The 16,264-nt window shown below is 60.2% G+C and overlaps 1 protein-coding gene across 3 annotated transcripts in view; it reads left to right on the top strand.

Annotated features, from left to right (window-relative positions):
• Positions 1-11,841: 11,841 nt before the first annotated feature.
• Positions 11,842-16,264, top strand: part of FIBCD1 (fibrinogen C domain containing 1) — a 33,451-nt gene continuing 29,028 nt past the window's right edge. The window contains exons 1-2 of one of the 3 annotated variants that reach the window (XM_045468791.1): positions 11,842-11,962; positions 13,603-13,715. In XM_045468791.1, coding sequence (XP_045324747.1) covers positions 13,644-13,715 — 72 coding nt within the window. In that variant the 5' untranslated portion in view covers positions 11,842-11,962; positions 13,603-13,643. Of the gene's footprint in view, positions 11,963-13,002; positions 13,158-13,403; positions 13,716-16,264 lie in introns of those variants that run through there. The other 2 variants (XM_045468792.1, XM_045468793.1) reach the window with 2 other exon arrangements.

Below are 16,264 nucleotides of genomic sequence, written 5' to 3'. Positions count from 1 at the left end.
GTGGGGCTCCAGGCAGAACGGAGCTTGTGCAGGAGCTGGGGCCGTCCGGGAGGCTCTGGGCTCCCCTGCACAGCCCTGAGCTGACCCTGCACAGCAACCCCCCCACCCCCCTTCCTTGCTCTTTCCCATCGCCCGGGCGCCCTGGAAGGAAGGGACAGTCTGCCTTGCTGACTGCCGGACACATAGTAGGGACTCAGGGCAGGGCCAGCCTTCCCCTGTCCAGGGCTAGGGTCAGCTAGGAGACATGGGCAGGGCTGGCAGCATGGGCTTGTCTTAGAGGGGCCCTTGCTGGCCCTCAGACACACTCTTGTGCCCAGAGTCTCACGGTCTTGCCTGGGAATCCCTGCTGGTTCGAACGTTCCGGGTGAGCCCAAACCATCCCATCCCACGTGGCCACGTGCTGACTCTTCCGCGGCCCCAGGATCCCATCTGGTGCCTTTGAGTAAATGAGAAAAAGGTGCCCTTCTCAGACCCACCAGCTTTCTCAGCCTTGTGCGGGGCACAGCCTGGACGACTGTTCCAGGCGACCCGACTCATTTCTCCTCCTGAACTCTTAGAGTGAAAACTCCTCCTGCGTTATCTCCAAGCAGCTGCACATCCCAGGTGGGCCAGTCCCATCGGCTGCGAACAAAACCACGCTGGATCTCGGTTTGGGCTCAGCTGGCCCACCTTGCGTGCACACCGTGCATAAAATGTTTATGACACTCCTCGGAAATAGACTCAAGGGCTCCAGAGGGGCCAAGGTTCTCGGTGGGTGACGGCCTGGCTAAGGGGGCCGGGGTGGGGAGGAAGGGGCGGGAACAGAGGAGGCACCGAGTGGAGAAAGGAGAGATCTGTGTGGTCCGGCACGCCCGACTGCTAAGCAGGACTTCGGGTTTTATCCTGTTGAAAATGGGGAGCCCTGGCTGCCTGGGGGGAGGCAAGGGGGGAAACGAGAGAGGCAGCATTTGGGGAGCCCATGCTGACGGTGCCGTTTGGGGTAGATGGGTGCTGGGGGCTGGGTAACTGTAGCAAGGCTGGGTGCTGGGTTTGGGGAATGGTGATACAACCACGGTTGCCACAGACCGAGTCTTGGCAGGTTGAGTTGGTGCCCAGGCCCGGTGCCCGTCGGACCGTCTCCATGAGCTTCAGCACCCCGTCAGGCGCCTGTGGCAGCTTTTACAAACATCGGCTCCTCTCTCAGGGCGACCTAATTCCCCGGCCCTTGTGTGTGGACGGCACGGAGGGGCTCACTTCTAACGAACAGAGTGTGTGAGAGATGGTGAGTGGGGCTTCCCAAGAGGAGGCCGTAGAAGGTGTCCTGGCTTCCCTTGCTCTCTTGGGTCCCCGCCTTGGAGGGAGCCAGTGGCCATATTGTAAGGACGCTCAAGCCACCCTAGAGAGGGGGCCGTGGCCGAGGAACGGAGGCCTCCCGCCCAACAGCCCTGGGAGGGCGCCATCCATTGGGCCTCCAGCCCCAATGGAACCTTCAGTTGATGCAGCCCCAGGCCCCTGTCTTGACTGCCCCCCTCTGAGGGACCCACCAGCTGAGCTGCTCCTGCAGTCCTGCCCCTCATAAACTGTGTGAGACGATAAATGTTTGTTTCGTTTGGGGGTGATTTGTAATGCAGCAATCGATAACCGCTGCAGTATTTTTGTTCCCTTTTTTGTTCAGGCTAGAAAATCGAGTTGTGAGGCATCCCGGGCAGGGGGCCTGGTTTCAGCCAAGGTGCCCGGGCTGGACCACCTGTCCCAGTACAGAAAGCACCTGTCAGGGAAGGTGTGTCCGAGGGGACGGGCCCAGGGCTAGCTGTAGAGCGTTGGTTGCAGATTGAGGGGGTCGTGTCTGCACGATCCCTTCCTTTCTGCCCCCAGCAAGTGGGGAGCTGCCTAGAGGCACGCGGAGCCCCCGTGGACGCCGGAGTCCAGGGGGGGCTGCTTTACGAGGGCTCCGCACCCGGAAATCTATCCAGGCGGGCCAGGGGACTTGTTCGCTCGTTCACTCACTCATTCATTCATCATAGCCAAGTCCCTACGCTGTGTCAGGACCAACCCCATTTCCTCCAGTAAGATCCCCCTCCCCCGTCCTTTCTGGAAGGAAGCTCAGACGTCCTCTGCAGGCACACAGGACAGGACCCGGGAGGTCAGGTGCAGACTCGGGCAGGTGGGGGCTGGGCAGAGAGAGGCCAAGGTGGATGTTTCCCACTGACTCCGGGCCCAAGACAGTGTGGGAAAGGAGGCGAGAGAGTCCGAAAGCAAGGCCAGAGCAGGGCCCCGGGGGATGAGGAGTCTTAAAGACAGTTCTGCCCTCTGACCCCATAATTCTCTTCCTGGGAATCCACCCTAAGGAAGTAATTAGTGAGGCCCAATGGTGATGGAGGGCGAGGCTGCTTGCTGTGTGTGGTTTACAGCAACTAGAAAATAGAAATACACGTCCAAAACTAAGTGGGGGGGGGGGGTTACAAACACCATGTCCCCCAACCCCGACTCTGGAGTCCGACGACCCGGGCCTAAATCTCCAGTCTATGGTTGTATTACCACGCTGTGCCTCAGTTTCCCCTTCTGTAAGCGGGGAGAGTGATAGGACTCAGCTGCCAGTCCCTGTATGGGTCAGACGGTTAGCACACGCAGCATGCCAAGGTCAGCACCTGGCACGTAGATCGCCTTCTGTACCTATCACCTAAGATCATCGTTAAATACGCCTAACCGTAAAGGTGAGTTTTGAATCTTTAGGAAATGGGAAATCTTCACAGTCAGGTTGCAAAATGTGCATACAGGGGCGCCCGGGGGGCCCAGTCGGTTGGGCGTCCGCCCGCGGCTCAGGTCATGAGCTGGCGGAGTTCGAGCCCCACCTCGGGCCCTGTGCTGACCGCTCAGAGCCTGGAGCTCGCCTCGTATTCTGTGTCTCCCCCTCTCTCTGCCCCACCCCTGCTTGTACTCTCTCTTTCTCCCCAGAAAAAATAAACATTTAAAAACAGAGAAAGAAACGTGAACGTGAAACCTCCGTCTGGTGAAACCTGACTTTAGCCCGAGGCCCTTCTCTAGGTCGAGGGCAAGCCCTGGTCACTGGGGCTCAGACGCTCCTGTCACCTCCGTCAGCGCACTTACCATGGCCAGCGTGTGGCGCGTCATAGCAGAGCTGCTACAAAACCACAGGTCACCCGAGAACCTGCCGCATGGTTGTGAGAAGAAATGGGGGACGCGTACACAGCACCTGGCCACTAACGGTGGCTCCCCAAGGAGCAGGGACGTAAACACAAGCGGCTTATCTGGCGACGATCACCCCAGGGTGAGCTACAAGGGGCGTGAGAAGGTGACACAGGGAGGGAAGCCAGCCATCACAGGGACATTTCATCCTCTACCCTCCCAACCCCATCCTCGCTGGCCGAAGGTGCTGTGGGTCTGGCACCTTCCGGAACTGTGGGCACTGAGTGCCCCTGTGGGCAGAGATCCGACGGCGCCCACGACACCGGTTTATGGCAAATGTTGGATATTTGCTGCTGATATTTTCCCATTTCAACCCCAAGGGCCTGCCCACAAAAAACACCACCGAGACCCTCTCCCCGCCCATGTTGCGTATGTGTACATACAAGCGGATCCCCCCCACCCCCGCCCCCGCAAACGTCCCTGGTCCCTCTGGTCCAATAGCGACTCAGTCTCTGGCAGCGACGTAAGATAAAGATTGGAAGGAGGCACCCCGAAGTCGTGACCAGGATTATCTCTGGGTTCGGCGGTAATAAGTGATTTTTATAATTGGGGGAAATCTATGGAAAGGGAGAAAGAAATACGAGACAGAAGCAGATGGTCACATGAGTGGCCCTGAGGAGCCCAGAGTCGAGAAAACGCTCAGGGAGGGTCTCTGTTTTAGATGCACAATTAACAGGAGGCTAGGTAGAGTTTGCCGAGTGCCTACCCTGCACCAAGCCCTCAAGCATGCCCCCATCCTCCTTCCCAGAGGGCCTCGCCTCTGCTCTGTGTATCAGTCAGCTACGGCTGAAATACTGCCGCGTAATACCCACTCCCGGCACTCAGGGACTTACCACCGCGGCGTGTATTTTCTGGCTCATGGCTCTGCCAGGTTCAGGCCTCTGCCACGCGTCTCCCAACCTTCTGGTACCTGTCTTCCCAGGGCTATTCCTCTCATGGTCCCAAGAGAAGGACGTGCAGGGAGGTGTCTCTTAAGCTCTAGGCTCAGAACGCTGGCTGTTCTGCACGTTTGCACGTAGTCTGGTAGCTGAAGCAAGTCACACGGCCAAGTCCCACATCAGCGGGGTGGGAGGCACAGGAGAGTCACCAGGCAGAGGGTATAGCTATGGGTAATTCTCTAACAGGGAGGGAGGAATCGGAAGCAGTAATCCCAGGTCCCCGGATCCCACCGGCCCCCGGGGATCGTCTGGTCTCATGGCTCAGAGTGGACAGCTCCAGCCTGGTGAGTTCGAGCCACCTCTCCCTGGCACTCCAGACTCGGGTGTTCGATGCCCATGCCATGCCCTTCTGGGAGGCCCGGCAGGTGTCTGAAACGTAACGCGTTCAGAACAGAACTCCTGATCCCAGCCCGCACCTGCGAGTTTCCCCCCGATTCCCATATCTCGGGTATTCCCATGCCACCCTGCTTGTGCCTCGGACCCCTGACCTTGGCATCACCCTTGCTCTCTCTTCATCTTGCTGGGCACATCCACTCTGTCAGCCGGCCCGTGACCGTATCTCCACCACGTGTCCCATATCTGTCCACTCTTTCTGCCGCCAACGCCCCAGTCCGAGCTGCCTCCGGCCCTCACCAGAGGGGAGAGCAAGCAACCTTTCTCACTGGCCCCTGCCGTCCCACCAGACCCTCCTGGAGCCCAACCTCGACATGGCAGCCAAAAACGAACTTGCAGAAACACCGCGCCCCCACCTACCGCCCTCTGACGGTCTCCTGTTGTGACCAGTATAAAACCCAAACCCATTCCCGGCCCCGTATCGTCCAGCCCTCCTTCCCTCTCTGACCTCATCGCTGCCCTGGGCTCCAACCACAAGGCCTGCTGTCAGGGTTTAACATGCCAGTCTCATTCCTGCCTCAGGGCCTTTGCACCTGCTGTCCCCGCTCCCCGGAGAGCTCTCCCTCAGACCTTCCACGATAGGCTCCTTCAAACACCAGCTCCTCCCCAGCCACCCCAGCCACTCTATATGGCAGCACCCTGTCTTATTTTCTTAGAGCGCATATCTCCATTTGAATGTATCTGGTTCGTTCGCTGGAATTAAGCTCTACGCGGCAGGTGCTCCATAAATATTTGTTGAAAGAACTTGCCTGCGGATTGGACGTGGGAGGTGAGAGCGGGAGCTCTCTCTGGTCAGGGAAGCTTTCGGGTAGGGCTCCGGAAGGGGGCACAGATTCCACAGGAACCGCAGCTCTCCAGCGTTGGGCCCACCGCGGGCGGTCAGCAACCTTCCGGGGCTTGGGGTGTGTTTTCCTGGGCAGAGTGCAGGTGGAGAGCGACCCGAGGCCTGTCTGCCTGCTGGACTGTCCCCTGCCTCCCCTGCCCCTCCAGACGAGAACTGGAGCGTGAGATGGGGCACCCGGGTCCTCACACCCCCAAGGCCTTGGGCTCCGGGGGAGCTGGAACCCATCACAGAGCCAGCTGCACCCCCAGTGAGCCGGCAGCCTGGGCGGAAACCCCCCTGCGCGTGAGGCCGATGATGAGGAGGGTGCGAGGGTGACAGGGAGACGCTTCCCCGCAGGCGAATGACCACAGGCCTGTTCTCACGGAGATTCGGGCTCTGACTTCGTTCTACCCTCGCACCGCTAGCGGGAGCGTCCGGTGACACGGCCTCGTTGGGAGCCATTTGGCTGTGTCTTCTAAGGCACCAGCCCTCCGGTCCTCGGTGCCGGGCGGCGCAGCCGGTCGGGCGGGGAGGGTGGCTGGGGAGACGGAACGGTGATCGACGCGCCCCGGCGCACGCTGACATCCTGACAAGGACACACGAGGTTTGGCCGAGACGCCAGCTTCCTCGGAGGCGCGGGTGACAGCCCAGCGGCTCTCCTGCCACAGCCTTAGGACGGGCCCTCTGGCAGGCCCGAGGGGGAAGGAGGACCCCCGCCGGGCCACCGTGCGCGTCCCCAGAGCCCATGAACGACGGCGGGGGCGGGACGCACGTGCAAATGGGCACAGCAGCCCCGTTCGCAGCAGCCCGAACGTCCATCAACAGGAAGGTGGCTAAACACACCGTGGCCGGGCCATCGAGGAAAGGCAAAACGAAGTTCCTATAGAAATCACGACTGGGGGCACCTCCGGGCGGCCGCGTGTGACCGGGAAAGGGGCCCGCGGGAACTTTCTAGGGAGGTGGAAATGGTCACCTAAACCCTACCTCTAAGATCTGTGCCTTTTATCGCACGTATGTTAGACTTTGTCTTTTTAAAAAAAAAAAATTTTTTTTTAATGTTTATTTATTTTTGAGACAGAGAGAGACAGAACATGAAAGGGGGAGGGTCAGAGAGAGGGAGACACAGAATCGGAAGCAGGCTCCAGGCTCCGAGCTGTCAGCACAGAGCCCGACGCAGGGCTCGAACTCACGGACCGCGAGATCGTGACCTGAGCCGAAGTCGGCCGCTTAACCGACTGAGCCACCCAGGCGCCCCAGACTTTGTCTTTTTTTAAAGCTGAGAAAAGAGGGGCGCCTGGGTGGCGCTCAGTCGGTTAAGCCTCTGACCACAGCTCAGGGCATGATCTCACGGTTTGTGGGTTCGAGCCCCCCCGTTGGGCTCTGTGCTGACCAGCTCGGAGCCTGGAGCCTGCAGCCTGCTTTGGATTCTGTGTCTCCCTGTCTCTCTCTCTCCCACGCTCACGCTCTGTTTCTCTCTCTCTGTCTCTCAAAAATGAATAAACAGGGGCGCCTGGGTGGCGCAGTCGGTTAAGCGTCCGACTTCAGCCAGGTCACGATCTCGCGGTCCGTGAGTTCGAGCCCCGCGTCAGGCTCTGGGCTGATGGCTCAGAGCCTGGAGCCTGTTTCCGATTCTGTGTCTCCCTCTCTCTCTGCCCCTCCCCCGTTCATGCTCTGTCTCTCTCTGTCCCAAAAATAAATAAACGTTGAAAAAAAAAATTAAAAAAAAAATGAATAAACATTAAAAAAATGAAAATAATAAAGTTAAGACTAGAAAAATAGGCATGAGAGGAGAGACTTCTGTTGTCAGTGATACTAGACTAGACTCCTACCACCAAAAGCCTGCAAGTGTTGCATAGGACCTAACAAACATCCTTTTAGACGTATAGCTAAGGCAAAAAAAAAGAAGGAAATGAACAGAGGTCAGAAACAAAAAGGGGGGGCAGGGAAGGGGCTCCCGGCTGGCTCCGTCTGGAGAACGTGCGACTCTTGATCTCGGGGTTGTAAGTTTGAGCCCCACATTGGGTGTAGAGATTACTTAAAATAAAATCTTAAAAAAAATTTTTTTTATTTTAAAGCCAGGACAGGGAATCTGGGTGGAGATGGGCAGACAAGGAAAAACTCCATCTGTAGCGGAAAGGGAAGCAGACAGGAAAGTTTCTGCTATAAACGAATGCCCTCAGGCCCGTTCTCGTGAAGACGTGGTTCAAATTTATTCTACGTGCAAGATGAGGGCTTAACGTGGCCCTGGGTTCGAAGTGGCTTCGCGTGCCTCCCGGGAAGAAAAGCAAATCTGGGGAAGGACAAACTCGCGGCCCAGGACACCCCGGATTCCCACCGATAAAGCTCTGACAAAGAGGACGCACACAATCCAAAATTACAAAACACGCCGGGAAACACGGCGCTGTGACTAAGCTGGCAGCAGGGACGACTATTATTACCCCGGGGTTAGCGCTCCGGGGACATCGAGGTACACGGTACCTTATAGTCACCGGCACAGGAAAGAGATAGTAAAATAAGGCATGCCATTTTCAAAAGTGAGGCCACTTGTAGTTGGGACGGGGCCACTGCTGCATCCAGACTTACAAGATTTTTGCTTTCCGCACCCAGTTCCTTTCATTCGGTATAAACATTTGTCACCCGAGCGTGAGGTGCGCAGGGGTCCCCGCATTCCGCCGCCGAGGGTTCTGGAGAAGCGGGGTCAGGCGGCACAGCTCAAATTCAAGACGTGGGGTTCACAAGATGTAGAACCTTGAGCAAGGTACGCGACCTTCACGTACTCCCGTTGTTTCTGTATCTGTCCAATGCGGACAAGAAGCAGCAGCTGCCCCTTAGGCTCTTGTGAGGAAACCCAATGAGGAAGCGTGAGCGGCCCGCACGGTGCCTGGCACGAGGTAGGCCTTCCGGAAAATGGTGGCCCCTGTGAGTGCTCGAAAATGAAAACCGAAATGGCTCAAGCTCGGGTCACCTGCCGGTCGGATTTCCTCCTTGGGCTGCATTCTGGACCTCTACGGCATCCCCGCCCTCCCCTCGGACAGCCGGACCCTTCACTCTGCCTTGCGCTGACCTTGGCACGGGATGGCAACCATTCCTTCCGTTTCCCCCGGAACGTCCCGGACACAAGGCGGTTGAGCAGAGCCCTGAGGGTAACAGATGGGAAAGCTACTCTCAGCAAGAGCATACGCACCCCTGCGCCAGGGCTGTGCTTCCCAGGCCCCCATGTGGCCTCTCTTCCCTCTCCCCCCCTACCCCTCCCCGGCCCTTCCCTGTCCAGCTGCTTTTGCAAAACCGTGCTTCTCCTGGGTTTCTTGCTTCCCTCCTGTGTCCTGCCCTCCCCTCCCTGGCCAGCCTTGAGCCTCAGCTTTTCGCACCCAAAGAGTCTAGTAGGATGTTCCCCTGCAGAAAAAAACCAGACCTCTGCTTCTGGCTTTTAAAATGACATCGTCCTTGACTGCTCTGTATTTATTGAGCACTGACCGTGTGTCAGAGGACCTATGGGAAGGGCTGGGGCCACAGAGATAAATGGGCAGGTGCCGTCCTGCCCGGAATGACCAAGTTATCCTGTTCCTGGGCTCCGGTCCTAGCCCCGAGGACCTGGCTTCGGCTCGTCTTTCTCTGGTGACACCTGACAGACGCGCTGCGGGCTACCGCACGCGGCACCCCAGCGGACTCGGGGCGCAGCCCCACACCGCCCCCCCCCCCAGCACACCACGGCAAAAACGCCACACACACACACACACACACGCACATGCACACACGTCCGCTCCATGCTAATTTTCGCCTTTGATGGCGGCCTCTAGACTGTCATCCCCACTCCGTGTTGACAAAGCATAAAAAATAAAAAGAAAGAAAGAAATCCACCCTGTCACTTGGACTCCCCTCCCACCCCCGCCCCCCCACCCCCGCCGGGCTTGGCAGCCCCCACCCCCGCCCCCGCCTTTGTATTATAGGTTTATGTCAAGGTATGTTGGATTCTAAATTAAATGTCAGCCCACTGTACCTTTCTGGCTCCAGCCGCAGAAAATGAGGAGCCAGTGTTGGAGACCATCCAGTTGTTCAGCTCCCCGTGCCTAACCGAGAGGGGTGACAAGCCCATTGAATCACTGCACAGTAGCTTTCCATGCCACGGGAAGCCAAGATAAATTTATTTTTAATGATAAATGTGACTGTCAGAGTTAAGTTGAAACAGCTTTACGGCAAGATCGCAGTGCCCTCGGCAAGTGAGGGGCAGAGGCTGGGCGGATGAGGGCCAGGGGTCCCGACCTCCTGGCCAGGCAAGCCCCCAGGCCCCACGGAGCCGAGCCCATTTGACATTCCGCCCACGTCTGCAGAGCCGCTGCTGAGACATCGCTGGATGTCTCAGGCCAGCTCCAGATGACGAAGAGGACAGAAGCTAGTGACAGAGCAGGGCGGAGATCTGGGTTCCGGTTCTGGCCCCATCGGTTGCTGGGTGATCTTGACCAAGTTACTTAACCTCTCTGAGCTCCAGATGCCTCATCTGTAAAATGGGGGTTTCGGTTTTTGGTGAGGATTACATGAAATAAGGTATACTGTTAATGACTGGGACTCATTCATTAAGCACAGGCGACACGCTTACTGAATGGCAGTTATTCATTATATCATCTTATGTAACTTCCCTGCCTCGGTTTTCTCATCCATGAAATGGGGATCGCAAAAGCTCCCGTGTCTGAGAGTGGCAGCGGGTCCAGCACAGAGCCCAGCGTGGGGACGATGTTCAACGCATTGCAGCCAGTCTGAAGGCCAACACCCTGAATGCTGTCACCCAACGATCCCGGTCACTTTCTTATCTCCTTCGTCGGTTCTCTTCCTGTCCATTCCTCCAAAGCCGGCATCGTGACTCACCGCCCTGTCCCCACTCCCTGCTAAGGGAGGTGCCCTGCATCAGGTCCCCTATGCTCATTGCCCTCCATCAGATTATGGTGGGCACCTGACAGAGGGCAGCTGTTATTGGCCAGCTGGTAATCCACAGTTGACATGTCCTGGCTCCAAATGAGGAGCAGGATGGATCACAGCCTTTCTCTCCGGAATTTAAACGAAAAATCCCGGACAGGAGCTTTCTGTTCGTGGGGCCATCACATCCAGGTGGCCACGGGCAAAAAAAAAAAAAAAAAAAAAAGTAGGAACATGCAGAAGGGTAAGTGGATGCCCAAGGAGGGGGCAGGGATGCCGGGGCAGCCTTGGGTCTCAGCCAAGCACCCTGGGTTCCCAGGTTCCCGCTCTCCCGAGGTCCTGGCTGGTCCCCAGGTAGCCTTGATCCCACGCCGGCCAGTTGGGAACACCTGCGATCTCCCCTGGGGCTGTGAGGACACCAGCCTTGTCAAAAGGGAAGGGTGGGGGCACTGTCCCCTCTGTGGGGCCGGCTTCGATTTTTCTTACGCGGATCTCGGGGTCAATGAACGGAGTGAGGGTGGCCCTCCCCTCTCCCTGAGACACCAAGTGTGTGAGGTGAATACAGCGTGTAAAGCACTGAGCAAATGGCTGCAGTCTCATGCCAGAGCTGCAGCAGGCCTGATTCTTCTCCTGGGGTGCCCAGGGGGTGGGTAGGCGAAGATCGTCCTTGACACACGTCCTCACTGCACCCTCTCAAGGGCAGGAAAGCGAGGAGCCTGCCGTCCAGCAGGTGAGACAACCGGCAGCCAGCAGTGCCAGGAGGCGCCGCTAGGTGGCGCCCACTCACCTGTCCAACTGTCCTCCCGCGGGCCTGGGAGCGGATCTCCAGCCAGCATCCTCCGGCTTGCACCTGCCCGCACAGCCTATTGTCACTCTCCATTCTCTGCCTTTGCTGTCATGCCTTCTTCCCCAGCCTCCGGACATCCCGGCCTGCCAGGCCTGGCTCACGCCTCTCCTTCTTCAGGATGCTTTCCCTGCCCCCTCAGAGCACGCGTTCCCAACCTCGGTTGACCCTCCGCACCGCCCTGTTCTCAGAGTCTCAGTTCAGGGTTTCCCCCTCCCCAGCAGGGTGCTCTTTTGTCTGTACGTAGACACATCTGGAGTTTACATCCTCTCCCCAAATCAGTGCCACAGACTTGCAGTCCCAGCCGTGTGCCTGCAAACTTCACAATTCCCCACCAAGAAGGGGGAGGTCTTGATTTCTTTCCATGAGGAAACCAAGGCTACAGACGACAGGAAATCTGCCCAAGGTCGTAGCAGGAAAGTTTGAAATCTGCTCCGGTGATTCAAGGAGCCCTCTCTTAGAATTTCGCAATGAGCCCTTCCAAAGAGGGTGCTGTTAATCTTTTGGTACACATGGGGAAACTGAGGCTCAGAGAGGCGCAGTAGCTTGCCCCAAGCCACACAGCCAGGGCTCTGTGCTTTCCGCCACACCCCTCTGAGCAAGCCAGATGGCCCCCTCGGTCACCTGCCAATTCCTTTAACCCACAGGGAAGGGGGCGGAGGGGAAGAAGGGTGCGATAGGGAAAGAGCCTGGACTCCACACAGGTCCCGCGCCCCCCAGCCAGTGCTGTGGGATCCTCCCCAGCCACCCAGGCGGCCTCCCCGTGGGGCGCGAACGGGGTGGGGTTGCAGGTGGGGCAGCCGGCAGCCCTGGGAGGCAGAGGAGGCTGCGGCCAAACAGCTGGCGTGTTGCGAACCCAGCTGCTGGTGGGTGAGTGACAGTCGCTCAGACGGCATGGGGGGCACGGGGTCCCGGGGCTTCCGGGCTCAGGGCGCGGCCCCCACCCCCAGGCAGCCTGCGTTGCCTGTGCGGGGCTTGGAGAGGGGCCGGGAGAGGGACGGAGATGGGGCGACAGACTGGCAGCCGGTGGGGAAGAGACGAAGACGGTGCCAGGGAACAGCGTGGTGGGCCAAGGCTCCCCGGGAGCCGGAAAACAGCTCTGGGGAGAAGCGGGGGGCGGAAAATAGGGGTGTCTACTCTGAAGCCGGGGGAGCTGAAGGGATGGAAGAAAGGGGCGGGGGAGGGGCAGCCGGCCGGGCTCCCGCGGCGGCCTGGGGAGGGGGCGGCCCGCCGAGAACGCGGCGTCGGGCCGTGTGGGCGCCTCCCGGTCAGAAGCCACAATAGCATCTCGTTAACGGCGCAGATTAAGGACTTTGTCAATTACCTCCGAAGGCTGCGCCGGGCGGATTAAATGCTTTTAAAAGTGCTGCTGGTGGGAGGGGGCGACTGAGAAGCCCCCCGCCTCCCTGCACAAATCCCTACTCTCCGGAGCAGAGGAGGAGGCGGGGGCTGAGGCGGTGCGGGGCGCGCCTAGGGGACGCGGGCGATCCAGCGCGCGGAGCGGCTCCTACTCGGGACCGCGGCGCCGGCGGCTGTGGCGGCGCGGGGAGGCAGGATCCAGGGTCGCGGACTCTGGCCGGGGGCGCCCCCAGGCCGGCCTCGCTGGTGGGGATCCGGAGGGGAAGGTCCCAAAGGCTTGTGACTCCAGGACGGGGCGCGCTTGCCGGATCGGAGTCCTCGGAGACCCGCAGGGGGCGCACTCCGGCCGGCCCCACCCCCTGCCCCGCCGGGGTCCCCGGGTGAGGCCTGCGCCCCGAGGGAGCGGGAGCAACGCGGCACCGCGCCCGGGAGACGCCCGACGGCCAGGCGGGGACGCCCACTGGGCCCTCCCGGCCCCGCGCCCCCGGCGCACGGTGAGTTGGCGCGGGTCCCGCCGGGAGGAAGTTTGCGAGGAGGCGCCGTCGGGGTTTCCCAGGCCCCTCCCGGAGCCGGCTGGAGGCGGGCTGGAGGCGGGCTGCCCGCTGCGGTTTGCCGCCCTCCCGGCTGGCCCCGGGGGCCTGGGGCCGGTTCTGCCCCTTCATCTGGGCCTTTTCGGAGGTGGAGTTAACTATCGCAGGCCTCCGGGGTGTGTGTGTGTGTGTGTGTGTGTGTGTGTGTGTGCGCGCGCGCGCGCGTGTGTGTGTGTGTGTGTGTGTGTGTGACACAGAGAGGGAGGGAGGCCGGGGGAGCAATAAAAGGCAAAGAGAGTCCGAGACAAAAAAGACACGGAGATTGAGAAGGAAGGAGGGAGGAGGGAGAGGAGCGCGCAGGGGGAGGCGCGGGAGCGGAGAGCGGGGACGGCGCGCAGCGCGAGCGGCGGGCGGGCGGGCTGGCGGGCGGGCTGCTCTCGCGCTCCCGCTCCCGCTGTCACCCGCGCATCCCCGCGCACCCCGTCCTCACCCGCGCACCCCCGCACACGCACCCCCGTTGGCCCGGGCCGCCTGGCGCGGGGCCCCGAGGCGGGGATCTGGCGGGCAGAACGCGCCCCGTGCCCGAGCCCGCGCCCACCTCGGCGTCTTTGCGCTCCGCAGCGGCGCGCCTCGCCGGGCGCCCCCGCCAGTCCTGCCGGAAGATGGTCAACGACCGGTGGAAGACCATGGGCGGCGCTTCCCAACTTGAGGACCGGCCGCGTGACAAGCCGCAGGTACACGCGGGCCCGGGGCGTGGGGACTTGGGGCCCGCGCGGTGGGCGAGGTGGTGGCCCCTGCGGCCGGCGGGGTGGGCGCCCAGCTCGAGGCTGGAGTTTGGGGTGCACCCCGCGGGGGTCGGGAGGCCTGGGGTGAGGCGGGCGCCCTCCTCTCCTCCTCCTCCAGAAGAGGCTTGAACTTGGGGTGCGGGGTGCGGACGGGGGCAGCACCCCCGCAGGAGCCGCGCGCTGTGCGAGAGGGCCCTCTTGCGCCGCCAACAGCCTCCCTGTGCGCGTGTGCAGAGGGGGTGAGAGACCTATAGTTCGCAGGGTGACCAGCCTTTTAGTTAACTGTGCGACCACAGACATCACACCCTCGCTGAGTGTGTTTCCACCCCTCGGCAATGGGCATCTTAATCACTTGCTAACTCTCCACCCTGGGCACCACCCTGTGCCAGGTGCCAGGCAGGGTGCGGATCCCCTGGATCTCCCCTGGACCCTTACACTTTAAACAGCTCTGTCCCCCCCTCCCCCATACAGTAAAGGATCGATAAATATTTGTCTTATGTGAGAAGCCTGGATATCATGATTCTCCAGTTTTAAGACAAGGAAAGCGAGGCTCAGAGAGGGTTGCTCCTGCCAGAGGCCGTGAGGCTCTGCTGAGATTTGAACCTGGGTCCGAGGTTCCACGTCTGTTCATTTGATCCTTCCTGCTGCGTCTTCAGGGGCAGTGGAGGGGGCAGGCTTGGAGGGTGCCCAGGGCTGTGCACTGGAAGGGGGGGGGGGGTGAGGGCAGAGCTCCGGGGCTGGCCAGAGACGGGGCTGGAGATTCGGAGCTGAGCGGAGGGACAGCTCTGGGGCTGCCCCAGGCCAGGTCGCCAAGGGACTGGGGCAGGCAGGCAAGATGAGGGGGCCCCCGCTCGCCAAGGAGAGGAAATAATGGGGCTGCCCGTTTTAAATTTCAAATTTCTCCCAGACAGATGTCATCGGGGAAAGAGCTGTTTGTGTTCGCAGTGGCAAGAAGGGGGTGGCAGGGGCAGGCCTTGCAGCCCCTCACTCTCCAGGGTTGCAACCTGCTTGTTCTGTCCGGACTGACAGGGCCGTGGAGTGGGGGCCCAGCCCTCTACAGTTTGCAGAGCTCTTTCCCGACCAGCTGGCCAACCTCACTTCGTGCCATAGCCTGGGGGTTAGGCAGAGATGCATATTCCCACGTCACAGGGTAACGTGGCTCAGAGAGGTCGAGGCACGGCCCAGATCACACAGCATGTTAGCAGGAGAACGAGGATTCGAACCTGGGTCTGACCGCAGCGCCTTCCAATGCCTTCCAGGTAGTCTGTTCCTTTGTTTCGGGCAGGTGCACCCCCGAGCCACTCTCAGGTGTGTCACTCTTCTGCTGAGATCTGACTTTTTACCCTCTTAGCAAGAGCAGTCTCATCTCCTAGACTCGTTCAAGGCCATCCCCAGCCTGACCCGTTCTCCTTTCCCGTTACCCCCTTACCAGGACTGACTGCTTGTCGTTGCCAAACTCCAGCCCCACACTAGGCTGAACATTTCCAAACCTTTGCAGGTCCCAGTAGCATTTAGCTTGGGGCGCTCAGCTGCCTCTGTGTCGCTGCCTTGCCACCCCCCCGCCCCCGCCCCAGCCCTGGGTCCCTCCTCTATCAGGAGCTCCCTTTGGACGCGTGCTCCTTCCGGGCCCCCGTCTCTACGTCTTCCCCTGGGCCCAGGCTCCTGCCCCTCCATGTAGCTCAGACTGGGAGCTTAGGGGTATTGGCTGAACTGAAGTGTGTGAAGCCCTCAGCCAGGCGCCCTGGGTGAGGAGTCAGCAGGTGCCCCTGTGTCTCAAGGGGAAGGGGGGGCTCCTGGGGGATCTGTTTGAAATGTGCCTTCAAGGCCTCCTCCCTCTGCTGCTGCCTGGGGGCACATATTCCAGCTGCCCCAGCCAGAGCCCCCGCCGTCCGCCCCTTGGCATCAGAGGCCGCTGAGAGCTTGTGGCCCCAGGGTCCTGGGCCAACATCAAACACCGCCTCCTTTCCCTCCTCCCTTGGTGACCTGGCATGTAGACCTAAGCACGGTGACCGAGCCTGTGCGAGCCCCAGCCTCATTTGAAGCTTCAGGTAAGAGGCAAGCCCGCTTCGTTAGAGTTGTCCCTTCTCCCCCCGGAGCACGAAGGGGCTTTCACACCCTTGGGGCGGGAGGTGACGGTGGAACATTTGCCAGAGTTTGGAGTCTGTCAGATGAAAGGATCTAGGAATAGACAAGGTTCTCCTCTCCTGGAGCGCGGGGCAGGAGGTCCCCCTGTGACCCGCTCCTCCTGGGCGGGGTTGGGGTGGGGGGTGGGGAGAGCCTTGTTTCTCAGCGGCCCTGGGGTCACGCCACCCCACAGGGAGGTCGGCCTTGGCGATCCCAGGCATTGGCTACTGACACTTTCCAAACTTCTGGCAACATTGCGGAAAGAAAAAGAACTTCTCATCGGGAAGTTCTTCCCGATGTCTAACCTGAACCCTGCGGCATTTAATTCACTCCGTGGCTATTTCTGGAGTCTCCGCCTCGGCTGGGATGCACGG

This window comes from Leopardus geoffroyi, chromosome D4 (genome assembly GCF_018350155.1).
Source record: "Leopardus geoffroyi isolate Oge1 chromosome D4, O.geoffroyi_Oge1_pat1.0, whole genome shotgun sequence".
Taxonomy (NCBI): Eukaryota; Metazoa; Chordata; class Mammalia; order Carnivora; family Felidae; genus Leopardus; species Leopardus geoffroyi.
Note: the sequence above shows the minus strand (reverse complement) of the source record. Positions and strands in the feature narration are given on the sequence as shown.